This window comes from Mesitornis unicolor, unplaced genomic scaffold (genome assembly GCF_000695765.1).
Source record: "Mesitornis unicolor isolate BGI_N332 unplaced genomic scaffold, ASM69576v1 scaffold14646, whole genome shotgun sequence".
Taxonomy (NCBI): domain Eukaryota; kingdom Metazoa; phylum Chordata; class Aves; order Mesitornithiformes; family Mesitornithidae; genus Mesitornis; species Mesitornis unicolor.
In genome coordinates this window covers 1,929-23,943 of record NW_010190390.1, presented here as the reverse complement: position 1 = coordinate 23,943, position 22,015 = coordinate 1,929, and the positions used below count along the sequence as shown (strand labels likewise).

Genomic DNA, 22,015 nt, shown 5'->3' with positions numbered 1-22,015 from the left:
AAGGAAATATATTTGGCTTAGAAAGATACTTTTCTGTGTGCAGTCTGGTTCTGGGGAACAGTACTCCAGAAGAAGCTATGTGAATATTGAAAGGTTAGATTAATAAGAATTCTTAACATTTTGTTTCCTTTGCAGTTACATGTACTGGACTGACTGGGGAGAGATCCCAAAGATCGAGAGGGCAGCATTAGATGGCTCAGACAGAATTGTGCTGGTGAATACCTCACTTGGCTGGCCAAATGGACTGGCACTGGATTATGCAGAAAGCAAAATATACTGGGGAGATGCCAAAACGGACAAAATAGAGGTTTGTAATTGCACTTGCATTTTTAATTCCATGGAGTTGTAGAATGTAGCTACTCTACTTTTCTAGAAGTTTAAATTCCAGTCTAGCCCAAAAGGGCAATGGGGTAATGGTTGATTTGAGAAACAATTCCGTTTCTTCTCTGTCTTTCAGCAGGTTACTTGCTATTTTTCCTCCATTTTTCTGTATGTAAAACAGGAGTGATATCCATGTAGTAGATCCCTCTTTTTAAGAATGAACAATAAGGATTTGTTAAATAATTCAATTCTTAGGTCATCGGGGAAAAAAAGTTGTTTACTGGGAGTAATGCTTGTAGTTTTTAAAAAAATCTCTCATTCTTTGCACTGCTCAGCTTAGTTGCTAGTAGGACATATTTTAAAGGAAATAATCTCAGTTCATATAGAATTATTTGTACTCCCACAAATACTCTCTACTTTGCATCTCCCTTGTTTTATTAGGGTTCCAGCAAGGGGATAGATATTCCTGTTTTTCTGGTATATTCTGCTGAAACTTTTAATTGAAAATGAAAATGCCATTTTTTCTTCTCTCCCATGTTTAAAATCCTGTGTTTATTTTGTTACATAACATTTATGGAAAAAATTTGACATTATCTCTTTGTCAGTCTTTGGAAAAATAATACTGCTTAGTATTTGTTCAGTTTACTATCAAAAAGCAGAACTTTGGACATTTTTTAGCGCTTACCATATTCTACACAATATCTTCTCTAGCCTTATGAAACTGGTTTATTTATTTATAACCTCAAATAAGTCAACATGAAGTCGTAGTGTTGCACTGGAAGGTCATGTAACTGTTTTGCTTTCCTTCAGAGTCAAAGCAACTCCAGTCCTGCAAGGTGAGGGGCTTTGAAGCACTCCTTGGGAGAGCCTCGGGGAGCGTGGTTTTCTTTGTCCTGAAAACAAGATTTATAGTCTATAATTCACCTAACTTTATACCAGCTCTGAGAAAAGAGGGGGGAAAAAAGTGTCTTAGCTGTGCTTAGAGATTTATTTATAACAGATTGAGCACTTCAGCCCTGATATTCTCTTGGACTTTGAATGTATTTTGCAAAAGCAAAGTTAGGCATTCTCCACTCTCTTGCTTGCCAAAACATTGAGATTTTTTTCATGCGCTTCAGTCTTACTCGGAGCATGGTTCCATATTTGTTAGTACTGATTCTGTTCAGTGCTGGATCAGTTTGTGATAGAAAGTTTCATCCAGATCAGGCATGAGCTCACTGCTGCAATTCTGTCAGACTGGCTAGAACACATGATACAATGTTTATGCCAACATTTCAATGTCTGTGGCAGGACAGAAGATATCTGATCTGGCACAAAGTCTGCTGGAACTATTTCAATTTCATTGTTTTTAAACCAGTGTGAGCCAGCAAAATGAGTTTGTTCCAGGTTGTCATGTAAGATCCATGCAGGGCATTGGAGAAGATTTATGATCTTAAGATTTCAGAATTACTAGTTATTTTTTTCCTATGAGGCTCGAAGTGTTAAGAATTATGATTTTACTGCTGCTGCTTTTTATAAAATGTTAACATATCACAGAATCACAGAACATTAGGGATTGGAAGGGACCTCAAAAGATCATTTGTTAACTCTTATCCAGGTGCAGAAAATCTCAAAAAAGCATGGCTTAAACCTTTACAGCAACAGAGAAGAAATTCTCCCAAATTTTTCTTCGGTGTTTTTGGATTTTAGATTTGTTTAAAGATGTTTTGTTTTTTTAATTGCCAAAGATGTTAATTTAGGAGTATGTGTCAGAGGTCTACAAAGTCAATAAAATTATCTATAAGGTGACCAGGATTCCCGCACACACACCTTTTTTGATAGAAGTTGGCATTCATAGATGATACTGCCAGGTCATGGGTACAGAACAAACAAAAGCAAATGGCTCTTCAAACAGTGTGGCAAGTTGTGTGGAAATGGTTGTGGATGTTGAAAGTTTACATGTGTTATTGGGAATACTGGGTAAGTCTGTGGAAGGGAATTGGAAAGAAAATAGAATTGCCTTCTGAAACAAATCGCTGAACTGTAAATTGCTGTAGAATGAAAAACACTTCTTGAGAAGTTCCAGTATGTATTTGACTTACTATGCTGCTCTGTAAGTGTAAGTTTTGGCGGGTGCACCTTTGGGTTGAACCCATATGGCCTCTCTCTTGTGTTCAGGCCATTCTATTCCTTGAAGATTTGGGGAATCTTTATTCTGTTAGCTTGTTGCCTTAGCTTTAGGAAAAACTTAATCTTCCTAAGATGTAATATTGGTGCTTACTAACTGCACTTCAGAGGGGCAGAAATAGGCTGAAAATCGATGACCTCTGATAGTGATAGATCAGAGTGTGAGTTCAGTACGGCTTCTGTAATTAGTAAAGCATGGAAAGGCTCTATAGGTTGAAGAGGGGGTGTTTGTCCAAGAGAATGGTTCAGTCTAAAGTAGATTCCCCTTCCCCCTCCTCAGTGTGCTAAGTAATGCAAATGTGGTGGTGAGTTTCTTTACTGATGAACCTCAGTGAATTTTCCCCAGGATCTTCTGTGTCCTCTCTAATCTTTTATGCGAGATTCATTTTGTTATGGTGGGCTGCAGAAATCTCAGGCTGCAATGACACTATCTAAATCTATGATAGCTTAAATATTGCTAACATTTCAAGTCTTCCCTTTTCTTCTCACTGCCTTTCTCTCCTATGGCAACCATGAATCCTGAGGAGATTTGTAACACTTTCCCTGCCCTTCCCATCCATTTTTATATCAGATTAGTAGAAGATGCTTTGACCTTCAGTAAATGTTTTAAACTTACATTTCGGTAAAGAACAGTGGAGGAGGTGCAACAAAGAGGATATTTGTGACAGGATCAAAAGACGAAACTTGAAATTGGACATGAAGATGTCAGAATATATGCATAGTACTTGCTTTGCTTGTATGTCTGTGTTTGTATTTGGGAGGAGGGGTAAAAGCAGGAGAAACATGTTTGTGTACTTGCACTCTATTGCCCTTATGTAGTTTTCCATACATGATTTTACATGTATTGTGCTTTTTTCTTCTTTTTTCTTATTTTTTTTCCTAGTGTGTGGAATTCCTCAGAACCATTGTTTAATTGCAGCGCTGTCAAAATGAGTGTTTCTTGCAAGCTATGTTTCTGGTTTGTTTGTGCCACATCTGAGATTTTATTATTTATTTTTTACACACTGATTCATGCTATGCTGTTCTGGAGCCCCCAGATGATAATAAAGCATCAGCAGGGGTTAATGGAGACTGGTAGGGGGTACGGCAGGGAGCTTTTGTTCCCATTTTATCTGGCAGCCTGCAGCAGGCAGAAGCAGGCTGTGGCTCAACAGCTTCGTCATTTATCTCGGTCAGGTTTCACTGCTGATAAACTTCTATTGAAATGGATGGCTGCTATTGTGCTTACCAGTAGGGAAGATTTCTCATTGACTTGCTACAGGTTTAAAGCATTTTCCTGCCGTGCTATGAGGTTAAAAATGTATGATCTGCTCTGTTGAATTGGTCTTATGTTTTCCTGCTCAAGTGAGTATTTGTCTTCTGAGCACGTACGCTACCTGTTTTAAGGCATAGGTTGGATTTAAAATGGTCAGCAAAGCTCCTATCGATAAAACAATTATAAATGGCTGCATGCATGTGTGGATGTGTGTGTGTTAAGAGAAAATAATGATTATATGGTTGATTTTTCACAATTTTTCAGTCTTTGCTTCATTTTTCTTTATTCATCTTCCTTCCTGTTCTTCAGTCTCAGAGCCAGAGATGACACCCACTTACACCTACTAGTGGTGAGTTTAAAGAAAGGACTCTGCCTCCTATACAGATCCAACCATTATCTAGTGATTTTTTTGAGTGCAGCTCTAACTTGAAGTGTTTCTGCATTCCCAAATCTATTAGCTGTGCCTGGCATTACTGTCTCTAATCCTCATGATTAATACAGAAAGTCTTACATCCTGCTGTTTTTCAGCATAAGTACACACAAGTCTTCAGAATCCAGCCTTGTCGGACAACAGAAAGCGGATGCTGCAAAGACTTTCTTGAGCACAAAAATCTTGAACAGAGAGGACCTTTTTGTCTTTGACCCAGGAGCTAATAGCCTGGCATCTAGAGAATGCTCTAATTCATATTCTAATCCTGAAATTGCAGGGCTACGTTTTCTTCCGATGACAGCTCCCTCAATTTTACCGCCACCCTAATAAGGAAATGTTGTTTTCTAAGCATTCACCGTTTATTTTCCGACTGAGAAATTTTATCTCGTCGCATTAGTCTTTGTATTGTGAAATGCTGATGACTTGAAAGCCTGATTACTGATCCTACCTCATCCACCTTAGTTTGAAGCAGAGGTTTGAAAATTGAGAAGCAGAAACCATAGAATTCCTAGCTGTTAAACACAGCTCCCTTTGTGTATTTCCTTTAAGCTTTTGCAGGTATGGGAAATAAGGCAGTTGAAACAAATATCTGAGTTTGCTTTATTCTTTAATTTTGGCCACAGTTCATTATCCACCTTGTTTGGATGGTTGTGGCACTTGGGAACTTCATTCAGCAAAAAACAAGTGTGTGCTGCAGAGGGTAAGGGCAGATCCCTCTCCTCCATCCCAGTTTCAGAAATTCAAAGATTACTTTGTCGGGGAATTTTCAGCTATTTCATAACACTTGCTAGGCCTGCATTAAGAAAAATGATAGCTTTTTTGAAATAAGTAGCAGAGTAAGGGCTTATTTTAAAAAAATATGTATTTTAATATTCTATTTATATTTTGTATAATTTCCATTTGAGGGAGGTTTCTTTTGAACTTCTGAATGAACTTAGGGAAGAATTAAATTTCATTATGCAGATCCAAGATAGGAAAGCTATATTACAAAGCAAACAAATGACAATGTAGGTCCTAACCTAAACTTCTTTTCTGATACCATTCATGGTGTTGTAACTTCACAGAAGTCTGTGAGAAAAGGATTGCAGGAACGTTAATGTATTTTATTAAGCTAGTAAATACATATGGTGAAATAGACAAACTTTTGGACATGCAGAGACCCTTGAAATTGAAGTGATTTAGCAAAGGAGGAGGTTGAATCAAGTTTAGTAGCTTACTGTCACCAAAAGTATCCCAGAGCCATCTTCCCAGCTTTGCACGGGCTGAGTCACTCATTGGACCATGAACCACCTGGACTTGCCAAAACAGCCAAAAACTTTCCACATATTTTCACTCTACAAAAAAATCAATTGTAGTTGCTTATGGAGGAGTCTGGAAAGCCCCAAGTTTGGGTGCTGAAGGTACGTACCTTGGGAAGGAAGAGGAGAGAACAGAGGCTTTTGCACATGTGAAGGAGTTGTGTTGCCAAACTTAATCTTGTAAAACTGTCCCTCAAACCACTGTGGGGGTTCAGGTTGGTCTTGGCGAGTCTCCTGCGCTTCATCCGAAGCGTGCGTATAGTTGCTTGTAGGACTTAGTTGACAAAATCACAGCAATGAGCTTCCTTTGTCTGTACCCCTATAGCCCGTGTCACATAACAGAACGCCCTCAGACTGCTGCCACTCCACCCTATGTATTCATGTACCAAAATTACTTTCCATAGCCAAGCATCTTTATTCACCTGTTTGACCACTGAATCTTCTCAGAGGAGCCTCTTTATTCACTCCCTTGGAATACCTCTCTTCTCATCCTGTTCATTGTTTCAGCTCAATTTTTTGTCTTAGCCTGTTCTTTACAAACGCAGGGGGGTTTTTTGTGTTGCATGAGATTGCCTAGGAGATGTCATACTTCATTGTCACAATGGTTATAAACTCCTTTCCCTGCCTGCTTGTCACTTCACCTGACTTGAGCTGTTGCATTGAAAATCCAACCAATTGTTTCTAAAATTAAATTCCATCACTGAGAAAACAGTTCTGTTGTTGGCATTGATTGATCAGCGAGCTAGGAAAGTAGTCCTGTTGTGAAAGAAATGAGCTTATAACAGTGTCTGTACCATGATAGAAAGGGCCATTTATGAAGTTAATCTCTATTCTGTTTTTACGTATTTATCTTCACTGCAGTCCTATTAGGAATATTATCCATGCTCAGGAAAAATATATTTTGAATTCTTTGGAAAAATGATTAGAGCTCAAAAGGAAATTGAGGGTGCTGGGAAACTGTTAAATTAGAAATTGGTAATGGCTATTATAAAACAATTAACAGTCAGAAATTGTAGAGTTTGCTGGAGGCATTTGGTTTCTGAAGCAAATGGAAAGGATTCCAGGTATCCCTTTTGCTGATTTCTCAGGATTTCAATGCCGTGACGAGATGGCTTCGCATTTCATATCTAAAACATTCCTTAACGCCTAAGAATTGAGAGGAAAATACTGTTAAGAGTAAGTTAATGTCACTGACAGAACAGTTGTCTCAGGTTGAGTTTAAAGTTCTGATTGCTCAGTCAAAGAGGGTATAGTTGATTTGGTTGTGGTTTTTTTAGAGGGGAGGACTAAGAAAAATGGAAATTTAGACACGATATCCCTTTTTTCTTCTCTTAGAGCTGCTGTGTTATAGTAGATACATAATTATATGATACTACTGCAGCCGTAACAGTAAAATCATTCTGGTCTGTACTATTTATATTGCTTAAGGAAGCAAGCTGAAAATACAGAGTTCTCAAACCCAGTCTGAACAAAATGCTGATGTAATGTTCAGAAGGCATTCTAGCTATCTTTTAGAGTTATTTTGAGGAGAGATGCTGCCCCAATTTTCATTTTTTTTTCTTACCCAAATAAATTTAATGAGTTAGTGTTGTTTTTCTCTTCTCTGGTATAGTAAGGTTCATGTACATTTAGGTAGAAGATGAACAGTCATATCCTTGATGAGCAGTGTCATGAACTGGGTCCGTGTGTGTTGCATCAAACAGACAGCACACGTAAGCACATTATCATTGGATCATCAGGGCTGAAGTAACTAAGCCTAAACCTTGAGTATTCCTCAACTGTTTCAGGTATCATATAGGCCTCGTTCAAGATTCTTTTCCATGATATCTTGAAATATTTGGGATACATATATTGAATTCAGTATTTCACAGCGGTCTTTAAGTAATACTTCTTTGCAATCAACTTATGCAGATCAATGTTAACGATCAAACTCATGAGAAATTCAGTTTTTCACCTCATTGTTTTTCAGTTGTATCTATTCTTAACGTGCATTAGCATGACCCCTGTTGAGACTGAGATGCTGGTAATACTGTCTGATGTTTTTCTGCTGTCTTTTAAAGTGTTGCAAGAAACTGAACTCATCATTAGAATGAATTGAGTTTAAGGTCTGCTCAATAAGAGTTTACCTTTTTTTCTGTGACATTTCTGTGCCAAATGGTTGGTTGTTTTTTGTTGGGCTTTTTTATGCTGTAAGGTAAATGATAACTGTATATCTGAGAGTATATTTCAACATGTACCAAGGAAACAACAAGCTAGTGTGTTCTGCATCTGTGGGACACGTGACATGCAAAGTATTGCCTCCATGTCAGAACACTCTCTTGTTCCTTATCCTTTCAGAAGGAAGATAAATGCTACAATTGCATCTTTCCTTTGAGTCAGTGGGAAAAGATGGTTCCCAGCTGTGGTTCCTGCTAGAAATTTTGTAGAGCTGGTGCAGTGATGACAGTAGTACTTTGGCAGGGCAATTGAGGTCCCGTATATTAAGTGGTGTTTCCTGGCCTCTCTGAGGATGAGGAAGCTTGTGCTGGTAAAGGTGCTGAAGTTCAGCAATAGATGGTTAAGGTCTGGGTTGTTTGCCCAAAAACTGGCTGTCAGTTTTTAAAATTGGGGCTTATGTTCAACTTGCTCTTGATCTTCTGTTTTGAGATGTTTTGTGTCTGAAATTGGAGCGGTTTATGGATTTTCCTGGATTAAATTTTTAGGACTTTTTGTTTTGGTTTGGTTTTTTTGTGTGTGTATGTGTATTTGTGAAATAAAGTTCTGGCAACATCTTGTAGTGTAGCTGGGGGCTTTCAGTCCATCCGAGGCCTTCTTCTGGTAATCTTTTAATTTTTTCAAGATAGAGAGTTAGTAGCCATTGTTCATATATTTTTGATTTTTTTAATTCCTCTGTTCCAGTCACTCTGAGAGAGAGCAAGCTTAGCATGCATGATACTTACCTGCTCCCTGATTATTTATAACTACATCCAAATGAGGAGGCATAAAGAGCACTCGGGAAACCACAGGCCCACTTATCTTACTTTAGTCCCTGGGAAAGTAATTGAACGAGTCCTCCTAGAAACCACCACAGGTGAAATGAAGCAGGTAACTGGGAAGAGCCAACACGGATTTACCAAGGGTAAATCAAACCTTACCAACCTGGTCGCCTTCTACAACAAAAAAACATTTTCTGTCCACATGGGGAAAGCAGTGGATGTTGTTTACCTGGACTTCAGCAAAGCATTTGATAGTGTTTTCCAAAGCCTCCTTCTAGACATACTATCAAGATTCAGACTGAATGGGTGGTCTGTGAGGTGGGGAGGGAATTGGCTCTCAGTGCTTTTCACTCAGGCTGGCAGCCTCTGTCACAAGTGGGATATTGATCGATACTGGGCCCCATGCTGTCCAGTATCTTCATAAATGGTCTGGGTGATGGCATTGAAAGGACCCTTACCACGTTTGCTGATGGTGCTAAACTGAGTGGTGAAGTGGACATCTCAGAAGGAAGATGTCTTACAGAGAGACCTGGACAGGATGGAAAAGTGGGCTAGCAAGACCTGTGTGAAGTTTAACAGAGACAAGTGCAAGGTCCTGCACATGGGATGACATAAGTCAAGAGCCCAGTACAGGCTAGGATCTGTGTGGCTGGAGAGCAGACTTGCTGAAAGGGAACAGGGGATCCTGGAGGACAAGCAGGACAACGTGAGTCTAGTGCGCTGCTGCAGCAACAAATTGGATCCTGGGCTGCATCTGCAGGGGCATTGAGAGCAAAAATAGAGATGTGAACATCCCACTCTACTCAGTGCTTGTCAGGCTGCATTTAGACTACTGTGTCCAGCTCTGGTCCCCACAGTTAAAATAGACAGACTGGACAGGGCCCAAAGGAGGACCATGAAGATATTCAAAGGGCTGGAGAACCTGCCTTATGAGGAATGGCTGAAGGATTTAGGTCTTTTCTCCCTGGAGAGGAGAAGGCTCAGGAGGGGATGTCATCACAGTTTCCCAGTACTTAAAGGTCAGCTACAAGGAGGATGGAGGTTCTCCCTTCAGAAGAAGCTGCATGGAGAGGACGAGAGCAATGAGTACAAGTTATACTGGAAGAAGTTTCATCTCCAAATAAGAAACTTATTTTTACAGTGAGAGCAATCATTCACTGGAGTAACCTCCCGAGGCATGTGTCTGAGTTTCCCATTGCTGCAAGTTTTCAAGATGTGACTGTACAGGGTGCTAGATAATGTCATCTAGGCTCCCATTCCCACAAAGGGTTGGACCAGATGACCTTTCGAGGTCTCTTCCAACCTGGGCTGGTCTGTGACTGTGGTTGCACATCCAAAGTTAAACTGTGCTTGTGAGTTAAGATGAAAGGTAATGGTTTGCACACTATCACCCTGTTTAGGGCACTAGGTTAACTATGAGTAAATGGTATCAGCTCTGTCTGACAGTCTCCCAGATTTGCACTGGAAAGTATGTTCTTTCCAGTGCCTGCACGCTGTCTTCTCCTGGAGTCATCATTACTGAGGTTGTCTGGCACCTTGAAGAACGGGCTCTTAGGTTTGATGTTAATCTTAGTGTGGCCCAATAGGGACAAACAGTTTCCATCACAAGCATCTCCTCAGTGCTGTGGATATGAGCGAGTGTCCCTACTGCCACAGGTCTTGGTCTGCTAGACCTGCAAAAGCTGCCAGTCCTGTTTGGGGCCCTGCATAGCTTTATCTTGGCTCCTGCACGAGCTCTAACTAGAGCTGAACATTATTTTCACAGACCAGGGAGGTGTAATGGTTGAGCTCTAGACCTAAACCAATCAAATTACGAGTGTAAACTACCATGCATTCAAATCCCAGATTATCAGAAAGGTGAATTCACTGCATTAGCCTATTTTATAACAGTTACTTACTGGTATTCAAGAGCGAATTGAATCCATGGTATCTGACGGCCATAAAGGCCCTTAGCATATTTCACTGTGCAGTCTAGTCTGTCATTTAAAGAAGTGATATTTCAGAGTTGGTGGTTTTCATTGCTCCTGCTGACCATTAGGTGCAGCATCTTAAAATACGACCACATTTTCAATATTAATTCATTTACTTTAAATAAGCTGTATTTTCATGAGGCTGTAGTTTTGCGTTCATTATTGTTCTAGGATAAGCAAAGCCCTTAACATACAGATAGGATATCTGGTATTTTTTCTGAGGCCATTTAATTTCTGTACTTAGTTTCATTTTTTTGTGGAACTACTCGTTCTTTCAGTAAAGGTAGTGTTTGTGGTTGCACCACATCTGTTTCCTGTTGTAGTCTATATTCTCACTGTGGTTTGCAGTATTCAGCATGGCCTCAGAATGTGAAACCCACACCGCGATGTGGTTAAAGCAGCAGAAACCACTGGAGACATTGCCTTACAGCAGCAGAAGGTAGGTTTCTCGTATGAGGAGTTCTGTGGGGATGGGCTTCACTGGTGAGCTGGTCCATCCGAGGCTGGAGAAGGGGACTGAATGAATAACACAATATTGGATGGGACACTGCTGTCATCTGAATTTCAGTGTGTGAAAAGATGCTGCTGAAATCCTTTGAAATCGGTTATTAAGTGATTGTTTCTTTTTCCTTGTGCTTATTATATGTATCTTCCTAATATCCCTCGCCACTTTCCTTCTCCTTTACACCAGATTGTTTGGTTCTGTAGCCTGTTGATGAAATTCTATTCAGATCTCCTAAAATGCAGCCAAAGTGAGTGCAGACAGCATGGTGCCATGGAACTATTCATATGGTGGTACCCAGCTGCTCGTGGGCAGATGTTTATATTAAGTAATACTGCACAGATGTGCTCAGGTAAGATTGCAGTGGGAATAGGATGGCAGGTATGTGTAAATACTTTCAGATAGGTGCCTGTTTTGTCTAGGCGACATAAAGCTGCCTTTCAAAATAACCTGTATGTGGCTAAACAAAAATTAATTAAAAGCAGATACTTAATCCTTAAGATCTCCCCTCTCTGTTCCTGACTTTCTTTCAGTATAAGAGGAAGCTTACTTGAACAGCTCCCCTTTTAAAGTCTGCCAAACAAAGTTCATCTCACACCATAGACCTTCCAACTAAGTTTCTTTGCCAGTAGTTGAGCACCCCCTTAAATACGGAAGTTTCTTCTTTTTATAAGTACAAAGCATGGTATCTAAGATACTGCGTTGTGACAGTGATGTTTTAGTGGTTATTACTGTGAGGCTTTAGTTGATTCACTTTGCAACATCCATCCATTCTGTATATCTGTTTGGTCGCCTTGGCAAGCACTAATTGCCGTATATTAATTAGTTGCAAGCAAATGGCTCGTATCTGTAGTTTAAGGGGGAGGGGGAAACAAGTCACTGCAGAAGTGAAAGATGACTGTGTTATGGTTAGGAAAGGGGTGGTAGGCAAAAGGAGATGACCAGTTTTGCTTGGTGGTGGTGATGGTTTCTTAAAGGAATGAATGGTGGGCTTAAGTTTATTTTACAGATATTAAATCTGCATCCCTGGTTCTAAGTTACTATTAATCTGTTGTTTAGCAACCTCATTTATCAAAACAGAGTGCAAGAGGCATTCTGCTAGGAATTGAGAACACCAACAGATGCTGAAATTTTCTGAAGTAGAATAAATGGAATAGCAGCGCTTGTTTTCAAAAGGAAGTCCAGAAATGAGGCAATTATGCTGGGCTTTGAGCCCAGCTAAACAATCTGTGATAGGAAAAGCTACGTTTGGACTTGGTTATCAATGTAAAGAACATCAGTTACATCTTTAGGATGGTAAATGCACCACGTTGCAAAGTGAAGCTGCACTGTGCTTGACTTTCTAAAGGATCTTAGTGAGAATGCAGGGGAAAAAAAACATTTCACCAAATAATGCTCATCTTATTCTTGTGATGCATGTACATTAATACATTTGTAGAAGTGTGCCATATACTCTACTAGGCTGAAGATTTTTTGATCAGCCAATTCCACAGAATAACTATGAGCCTTTTTTTTAAAAGAAGCAAATATAGAGCTTATTCCCACAAACAGGCAAGTATGCAGACCCCCCCTTTCATTTTTCTGTAGGAAATGTGCACATAAAGATTCAGTTCGCACTCCAACATACTGAGAGTAAGTGCAGTAATAGGGAAGAGTTTTAAGGAGAAATGGAATTACTGTGAAGATTATAGCATTTTCTTCCACTGTTTTAGTGAACTTAAAAATATTTATTAATGTGCATAGTATTCTGTATGCTGAGAAAGAGATGGGTTTCAGTTCCGTTTCTCTTCCGTTCTTTCCTCTCTGTCTGTGCTTGGGTGTAAGCAAAAGGTAGGAGTTGCTCCAAACTTACCTTCTCATTTCATGCACGTTACACAATTCTTCTGACCACAAAGCATCATCCATCAGGCCAGACTTATGAAGCCAGTTGATCCTGAAGGTTGTCATGGCACAGGTCTTTGGGTTTGAGCCATGGGAAGAATGAGAAATCACGCAGACTCATCTATGGTATCTTAATTCCACCACGGCAAGTGAGAGGGGTTTGAAAACAGTGATTTAGTAAGTCACCCTTTTTCCAGTCCTTAACTTGAAACATCCTTGGGCAGTGCTGAAAAATGTTTAAGCTTCTCTTAAAAAAACAGGACTCTCCATTCCTGTCACTGTGGTACTTTCTATAATAATACTTGGCATTTACAAGGTAATTGATCACTTGAACATGCATATATGTATGTTTAATTTATCCTTTCAGTGCCTCTTTGAGGAAGTTAGGTATTACTTCTTTTTAGCAGTAGAGAAAAATGACACAGTAAATTTAAGTGTCTTGATCAAAGGTATGCAATTATTTACAGACTATTAGTGTTCCTTCTGGTACAGAAAATACTGACCTTAATTTTGAAGAGTCTAAAACTTTCTTTATTCAGTCTTGGGAATATAAACATTTTCTGTAGATCTTTTTAACTATTTGCCACCAAGAAATTATGTGGGGCCTCTTTTTATTGCTATTTGTAACCTGGGTAAAGCTCACTCAGGAGCGACCGTGGACTACAAGATGCTGAACCAGGACTCCTTGACATTGTAAGCTTGTCTTCATTTGTGTAAAACACAGTGTCTCCCATCTAAAACTAAACCAAGAGGTGTAAGTAAAAAAGGAGAGAGAGAGGTAACATCTAACAAGCAGATGTGACATTGGTTCCTAAAGCAAATATAAGGAATGTTGTGTTATAATTTCATGTTATGATGTGCTTATAAGACTAGCCTTATATGTAAAGGATTTAGTGTGGCACTTAGAAAAAGTACCTGTTGAAATAGTTCTTTTTTTATTAGACTGCCGTAGAACATTGATAGCATTTTAACGGCTAGAAGATTATTTTTTAATTCAAAGTCTGTGTGGAACAGCAAGTTAATTAATCTCTGATAAATAGTGACATAATTATTCTGTATTTGTAACAAGTCTGTATACATTCTCAGGTTATGAATGCTGATGGAACTGGGAGAAGAGTTCTGGTGGAGGACAAGCTGCCTCATATCTTTGGATTCACATTGCTGGGAGACTACGTTTATTGGACAGACTGGCAAAGACGCAGTATTGAACGCGTGCATAAGCGCACAGCAGAGAGAGAGATCATCATAGATCAACTGCCTGATTTGATGGGCCTGAAAGCTACAAATGTCCGCCAGATAATTGGTGAGTGAGACTGCTAATCAGGCAAGCGAAATGCAATAGAAAATGTTAGCTATGCTCTTCTGCAGCTATCACTTTATACCAGGTCAGATTTTTAGAAATTGGCAGAATCCTATTTTATTGCATGGTAACTGAAGGCTGCAGTTTTATGGGATGGGTTAGGTCTTTTGTGAGGTGCTTCAGTTCTCTAGCTTGGAAGAATATCAAACTGGAAAACAACCAGGTACCCCCCAAAGTAGATAATTTTCTGCTGCTTAGGAAACTGGAGCAGCTCATAGGTCTGATTAACCCTGGATCCAGAAAGGGGAGAAGGATTGTGGAAAATGAGAACTTCTCTTTGTAATAGCCAGCTATTAGATTAGCCCAGCTGTTTATGGAGCTGCAGCTGTAGCAGCTTTTCATCTTTCAGTCTGAACATGTGCTCCTGGTATACAAAAGCTAAGAATAAGCCAGTTTTAGTCTGTTCAGTGCTTTTCACTTTAATGTGAGGCAAAAACCTCTTTAAAAATAACTAGCAGTACTTTCTGCCCTATAGTGTCTGTGGTGTAAAAATGCAGGATCCTAGCTTAAATTGGCTATCCAGACATTGTTAGCAGTGCAACTGTGGTGTCGCAGAACTCACCACATTCCCTGAATATCCTGCTATACGGATAGAGGTTGCAGCTTCTTCCTGCCGTGTCTGGATTGTACCCCAGGGAATTAATCAAATGTAGTTGAGATGGATTTTTGTATTGCTGCTACCACACTAACAAGATCCCCTAAGGTACATGTGTTTTAAATGCAGCCCTCTTTCCAGCTGTTTGGCTAATTGAGCTTGGTAATGCTGGGCCTTTCTTACTGGGTGGATTTCCAGCATGTGCAGGTACACAAGTTAGTACTGCAAAAAGCTGCTTTATTAACAGCCTGATCCTGGAGAGAAGAGGCTGTTGAATGGATGCGAAAATAGATCTGCAGATTTTTGGACTCTAGGAGTACAGTTGGGGTACATAACTGAACCAGTGTACCGTAAAAGACAGCAGAACATACTCTTCTTTACTTATGTACTTACTGTCCATTCAGTGCTTGTGTTGTGAATCTGGAACATCAGTAGCTGTTGGAGTTCAGATCCCTTTCCCTAATACTGGGTTTGTTTTGTGGGATCAGGAAAACAAGCGCTGGCTTTCCAGCAATGTAGAGTAACATCTGTCTAAAGGATTACACGTAATGAACAAAATTAATTACTTCAGAGAATAGAAAGTTAAAAACTGCATATTTCTTAAAGGACTTGCAATGTTGTTGATGTATATGAGGACTGGCTTCATCTTCCAACTGAAGTCAGTTTGCAATGGTCGCTCTTGCATTTGTTCTACGCACAGGTACAAACCCTTGTGCGGAGGATAACGGCGGCTGCAGCCACCTTTGCCTGTACAGACCACAAGGCCTTCGCTGCGCTTGCCCCATAGGCTTGGAGCTCATCAATGATATGAAGACCTGCATTGTCCCAGAAGCTTTCCTGCTGTTTTCTCGGAGAGCGGATATCAGACGGATCTCTTTAGAAACAAATAACAACAACGTTGCTATTCCACTTACGGGAGTCAAGGAAGCTTCTGCTCTGGATTTTGATGTGACAGACAATCGGATTTACTGGACTGACATCTCACTGAAGGTAGAGTTTTTATTCCATCTTGGCTGTTAAGTTGTTACAAGATTCTTGAGATACTTAATTGACAAATGTGATTTACAAGATTCAAGGGAGAGGCAGAAGAGCTTGTTCTAAGAATGGCATGCGTTTTTGTTTACTAGCAGCATTCTCTCCTCTAAAGCATTTAAATCTAATGTATACATTTTCATATAAAGGCAAAGTTTGCAAAAATAAAGTCTTTTGGCAGAAAGCAGAGAAGAATGCTGTATGGCAGGAGATTTTGAGGATCACAGATGTTTTTACAAATATGTTTAATGTGGGGGGGAAGCCTTGTCTTGGGTCAGGAAGTGAAAACAGGTCTTGCCTATTCATTAACTTATATAGGTACTGCACATGAGGCATTGTGAATCACAGGCTTTGTAGAGCAGGTCTAGGGTCTAGACTGACAAATTGGAAAAGGTTGAGGGTGTTTAAATGTCATCGTTAATGGAATGACAGAAACCTGTGTTATTGTCTTGCCTGTTATCTCTCTTACCAGTGAGTCTAGTTATTCCCTTTGGTTTTTATGGATTGTAGAGATAGTCAGAATTGTGAGCACCAAAAATTAGTTTTTAACAAATGGAAGTTTTCTGCAGTTGGGTTGAGACCTGTGCCAACAGTAACTCATGGACCTTTGCAACTGAAGAATCATGAAAGTTAAAAACACAGAGTTTAAGTGAGTCTGGGAGGTGAATTGGCTGAACCATTTAGGTATGGTATTAATTTGAGCTGTGTTTGAAATAAAAATAAAGCAAAGATCTGATCAGTTTTTAAGGGTGATACAGTTGAAGACTGAGATGGGAACTTCCCTGCTGTGTGCTGTCACAAAGTGGCATAATTAGTCCACACTGGGAAGTAAACAAAAATCAATCTTTGTGTTAACTTCTGATGCATTACGAGTATGAGGAGTGTGTGTGGAGCAGAATATTGGGGACACAGAAAGGAAGCCTATGTTTACCAAAAAGAACTTTGTACCATCCTAATGTTCTTCCTTTACTTTTGGGCTTATAATTGGTCATAGTGAATCAAGGAATACCTAAATTCCAATATATTATTAAAATATAATTCTGATTTTATCTGCTATCACAGGCAGATCCATGATGGCAAGAGTTAAGAGAAGTCTTTTATTCAAAAGACCAAGAAGAAATTATGCTTAGTGAAATTAAATAAATCATCAGTACTGAAGCACTTGCACTAGTGAGCTAATCAGCCATTAGGTTGTTTTCTTCTATTTGCTGTTTGGTGTTGGACTTTTTCATTAGGCTGCTTTAAATATTGTTCTGTGCTATAACATCGATGCTTTTGTGTAGTCCTGGGAGAGCCAAAATATTTCCCCCTTGAAGCTGGCTCTGAGATATTAAGGTCACTTTGGCATGTAGAGCACTTAGTTGAACCAGACTAGTTATCCCATTTTTCCCCCAGTGAAATGCTATTGTAATTGACACAGAATACATTCATAGAGTACAGTAAATCACTACTTCTGAATAGCAGCATTGTTCACATTGCAAATAAGTAGCATATTGTAAGATCCTCTTTCCTATGAGATGCCTAAAATCTGAAAGTGTTTAAAATGCAACAAAGAAAACAACCAACCCACTGACAGACTGGTAAAATTTCCAATTTGCCTGTGTATCTTTGTGTCCCTGCAGACCATCAGCAGAGCGTTTATGAATGGCAGTGCACTGGAACACGTAGTGGAGTTTGGCTTGGATTACCCAGAAGGCATGGCCGTAGATTGGCTGGGGAAGAACTTGTATTGGGCTGATACTGGAACAAACCGTATAGAAGTGTCAAAGCTGGATGGGCAGCATCGCCAAGTGCTGGTGTGGAAAGATCTTGACAGTCCCCGAGCATTGGCATTGGACCCAGCTGAGGGGTAACCTGCTGATTTAATTTTACGTTTATGACTGGTGAAAAACAACATTGTAATGCTTCCTCTAGGGCATGTTAGTTAGGCGCTGCATGTAAATCCTGAGAGAACTGAGCTGGGGAATACAACCTGGTAATTTAGAATATGAGGGCTGGAGGAATGTGCTCTTAATGTCCTGAATAATCATTAAGAATACTACAAAAAAAAATCAGAGCAGCTCATTAAAAAGGGATTTATATTTAGTTTTTTAATTAACCGCAGAATCAAAGAAGTTTTAGGTTTATGGAATTCATTAATTAGAAAAGGACTATAGCATTGAAAAGAAAATATTTGTCCTTTTAAAAATGAGGATCTCTTTTATCACAAGTTAGGGTCCAATAAAGGTATTTAATGATTCAACTTGAGAGTGGGGGAGTGAAGCTTATTGTCTGAGAATAAGGAAGGTGTTTGTTTCTTCAGATAAAGGGAGCCTTTTTAGTAGGTATGGACAAGGGAAGCAAGGACAGAGAAAGAGTGGAAACAATTATACTTGCCTATCCCCAAAATGAAAGATTTCCTGAGAAGAAACTTCTCAGTTGGATTCAAATGTAATAGCAAAAGTAGGGCAGTAAGCATGGGGAGAGGGGAGGGAGAAAGGAGCAGGGCAAGGCAAGACAGAACTATTTAGCTTCTGAAATAGCTTTTCTACCATGAAATGCCCATTTGACATTAACTAAATACTGCAAAACCTTTTTGTGGTTATACCAGCATTCTATTATTCTTATTTTTCAAATGAGGGAACTTCATTTTCAAATGTTATGAAATTACTGCATTTCCAGTGACACTGGAAGAGTTGCAGTAATGCAGAGAACTCTGCACCACTCGAACACGTTCCTCCTGCTTCATTTCAGCAAGGTGGTGGCAACTGTGACAGGGCTTACCCGAGTGGAGTTCTGCACTGTCCTCAGTGGGACGCGTAGATGGGGTTCAGCCCTGATGTTTCAGGGGCTGCCTAGGCAAGTACGTCAGAGGGCATCCAAGACCAGATTGTTAGAGAAGCAACCTTTCCCACTGTGTGGTTGGTTGAAATTAAAATCATTTCACAAGGGTTTGTTTCTAAAGACATTAAAGGCTAAAAGTGTAAGCATTGCCTAGTTATGTCTCATTTGTAAAATGATGTTGGCTTTACGTTTTGGAAGAAGCAACTGACTACTTGACAGCAAGTGTCAAATATACAGCCCTCTACTGTACAGTGCCTAAAGAAAATGGAAATGTGTGCACGTCTGTGCTTCTGCCAAATGAGGCATAAACCCACACGTGAGTATGTGAGAGTTTATACTTTTGCTCCAGTGTAAACGCCACACAGTTTTGTGTTACTCTGCCCTTAGCTGAAATTTAACACACCATTACATGGCTCACTGACTTAGTTGCGTGAAGACAAGCAATGACACCTATTAACAAAAGTACTCTGCATGTCTGCCTTTTTTGTATTTCTTCATTTGATGAACAAATGACTAGAAACAGAAGCTAAATCCCATGGAAAACATCTTGCTAAATAAGCAGGTAGAAACGAAAATGCCCAACTGCCAACCTTCTGCCTCTTAACTGACGTGCATGGATTGAAGTGCTGTCATACAGAACTTGCTGGTGAAAATCCAGCTCCAAGTGGAAAAAATAATGTTGGAAGCATTTTCAGGAAATCTGACTCACTTCCTTACTTGTATTTTGAAAAAACATTTAGTGGAATGGGACTTAATAATTGCTCAAACTTACAGCTCTTGTTTTTCTCTTATTCTTTCTAAGAAGTTTTGTTTTGTTTCTCTCCTTGAGTTCTCTTTTGGATAAATGTGATCTTTTTTTTTTTTTTTTTTGTCCTTTTAATCAGGTTTATGTACTGGACTGAATGGGGTGGTAAGCCGAAAATTGATAGAGCCGCTATGGATGGCACCGAGCGGACTACTTTGGTACCGAATGTGGGACGTGCTAATGGCCTAACTATTGATTATGCTAAAAGACGACTGTACTGGACTGACCTTGATACCAACCTGATAGAGTCCTCCAACATGCTAGGTGAGCCCTCAAGTACTGGGCAGTGTCATGGGGATGCTGACACTTTTTCACAGTTCCCTGTGGCAAAATATTGCCTAATTATAGATACATGTCTTAAGATAAAAACAGATTTTTTTTCAAACTCACATGCCTTTAATGTTTGCTTCTGTAATTGATGTTTATGCAACACAGCATTTAGTGAGGTCTCGATTTTCTTGTAGGTGACATAGTTGCTCACAAAGTCAAAATTATACAGGCTGTACCTGTTTTCAGTTATATGTAGGACAAAGCTGTCGACTTTCAGTGTTTTGGAGTTTTGTTTTGCTTCTCTGAAGAGCACCGGCAAATACATAACAAACACTTTCTCATCTGTAGAAAGGTAGAGAGAAAGCCAAGATAACAACAGCCTTATTGGACATGTCTCACAATGTAATTTAATACAATTTGGTTTTTAATCTTTGTTGGTACCCTCAGAGTTCAGGCATTTTTTTCCCAGGAGCTTTTCCTGGCTAGTACTGATCATCAGGGGCATGCTCTCTCACACTAGAGTCTGTGTGATTGTTTTATAAACTGGTCATTACAGCTAAATGGAGGTGGAATATTTCATTCTTTCACTGCCCTGGGGTAGTGTAATGAGGACCCAAGCCCCCTCAGATTTGCACAGTATCTTATTTTTTAACTTTTCAGCACTCACAGGTGGGGACTGCCTTGTTGTGTGCAAATTTACTCAGATTAGCATTATCACTAGCTAATATTTAAGGCTAAAGAAATTACTCTGCTTTAAACTGCACATTTGCAGTAGTGGAACAGAGCTGGAAAAAGATCAAAACAGGGAAATGTATTATAGGAATTACATATAATATAAAAGCTTTTCTTCAGCTTCTCCTTTATTTTGGTGTGCTGCTGAGGCTGGCTCAGCGTTCTCCTGTGTACTGTGGAACTGGACACAGCATTAGAATTTCATCTTCCCTGTGGCTAGTGAAGGCAGAGTGCAGAGCTGTGTGTGCATCCTCGTCTTCTCTATGCAGAGAGGGAATGACTTCTTGCTTCACAATCTCCAGTTCATTTTCTGTGACTAGACAGCAGGACATCCCATAGTAATGAAGTGGTAGAAGTAACTTGGTTGAAATAATTTCCCTTCCCCATGTCCTGCTCCTTAAGGTTTCTTAACTTTTCCATGGTATACACGATTAACTGTTTCCTACCTTGAGTTTCTGAGTGCTCCTTCCTGTTACAGCATTCCAGAGACAGGTTAGTTTAACCTTGTGCATTTAGTTTTTCTCATCATACAGTGTAGAGTTTTATTAAGCTCATAACAGTTCTTTGTAAGCAGTGGGCAGAGACCCAAATGTGGTGCAAGAGATGTTGAACTGAGAATGCAGCGTCTGGGTCCTACATCTCCTTCATAGGAAACCTGTTTGTTTTGGGGAGGAGGGAAAGGACAGAATCTTCTTTAGTAAAATACATTCTCGTCTGTGAACCACAAGCAGGATTAGCACATTTCTGTGACAGGCTCTGAGATTCGGGATGGTCTTTTCAACGTTGTGCATTACTTTTGTAATAACGAAATAGTAACTTTAAAGTAATTAATTTTGTGTTAAACTTCCCATGCAGGGGATGTGTCCCACAGCATTAATCAGCATATTGTTTGTCCTCATGTAATTCAGTTTTTTCTTTCCCTTCCTTTTTTGAAACAGGCCTTGACCGTGAGATTATAGCTGATGACTTGCCTCACCCATTTGGCTTGACTCAGTATCAGGATTACATTTACTGGACAGACTGGAGCCGGCGTAGCATTGAACGAGCCAACAAGACCAGTGGCCAGAACCGAACCATCATCCAAGGACATTTGGATTATGTTATGGACATCTTGGTCTTCCACTCCTCCAGGCAGGCGGGCTGGAATGAGTGCGCCTCCAGCAACGGTCACTGCTCTCACCTCTGCTTAGCAGTCCCTGTCGGTGGCTTTGTCTGCGGCTGCCCAGCTCACTATTCCTTGAATTCCGACAACAGGACTTGTAGTGGTAAGCCATAGTGAATGAAAATAAAACAGAGAAGCAGTTGTGTTTAGTAACAGCTGCAGGCATTGTACTTGGAGGAAAGAAAAGTTTTGTTTTTACGTGAAATGGTGAAGGTTGCTCAAAGGGCAAGATAAAGCTAGTTTCTGTTTTTAATACCAAATGCGTATTTGAAAATACTTTGGTTCCTTAGCCTCCCTTCATAGGAAGCAGGATATATTGAAATAGTTTTCTAATACTAAAATCCTACTGGCTTTTCAGAGAAGATAGGATACTGAAAGAAAAAATAAAATAAATAAAAAAAGGGCAACAAACCAGTATTACAGTAAAATGAGTGGCTC

General features: G+C 39.7%; 1 protein-coding gene across 1 annotated transcript in view; it reads left to right on the top strand.

Moving 5' to 3' along the window:
* LOC104542179 (low-density lipoprotein receptor-related protein 6) overlaps positions 1-21,680 on the top strand; it is a gene marked incomplete at its 3' end in the record, with an annotated part of 80,891 nt that extends 59,211 nt beyond the window's left edge. The window contains exons 6-11 of the mRNA XM_010186397.1: positions 136-307; positions 13,885-14,101; positions 15,454-15,743; positions 17,408-17,634; positions 19,493-19,677; positions 21,354-21,680. Of these exons, the coding sequence (XP_010184699.1) occupies positions 136-307; positions 13,885-14,101; positions 15,454-15,743; positions 17,408-17,634; positions 19,493-19,677; positions 21,354-21,680 (1,418 nt within the window). The remainder of the gene's footprint in view (positions 1-135; positions 308-13,884; positions 14,102-15,453; positions 15,744-17,407; positions 17,635-19,492; positions 19,678-21,353) is intronic.
* Between the last annotated feature and the right edge of the window lie 335 nt (positions 21,681-22,015).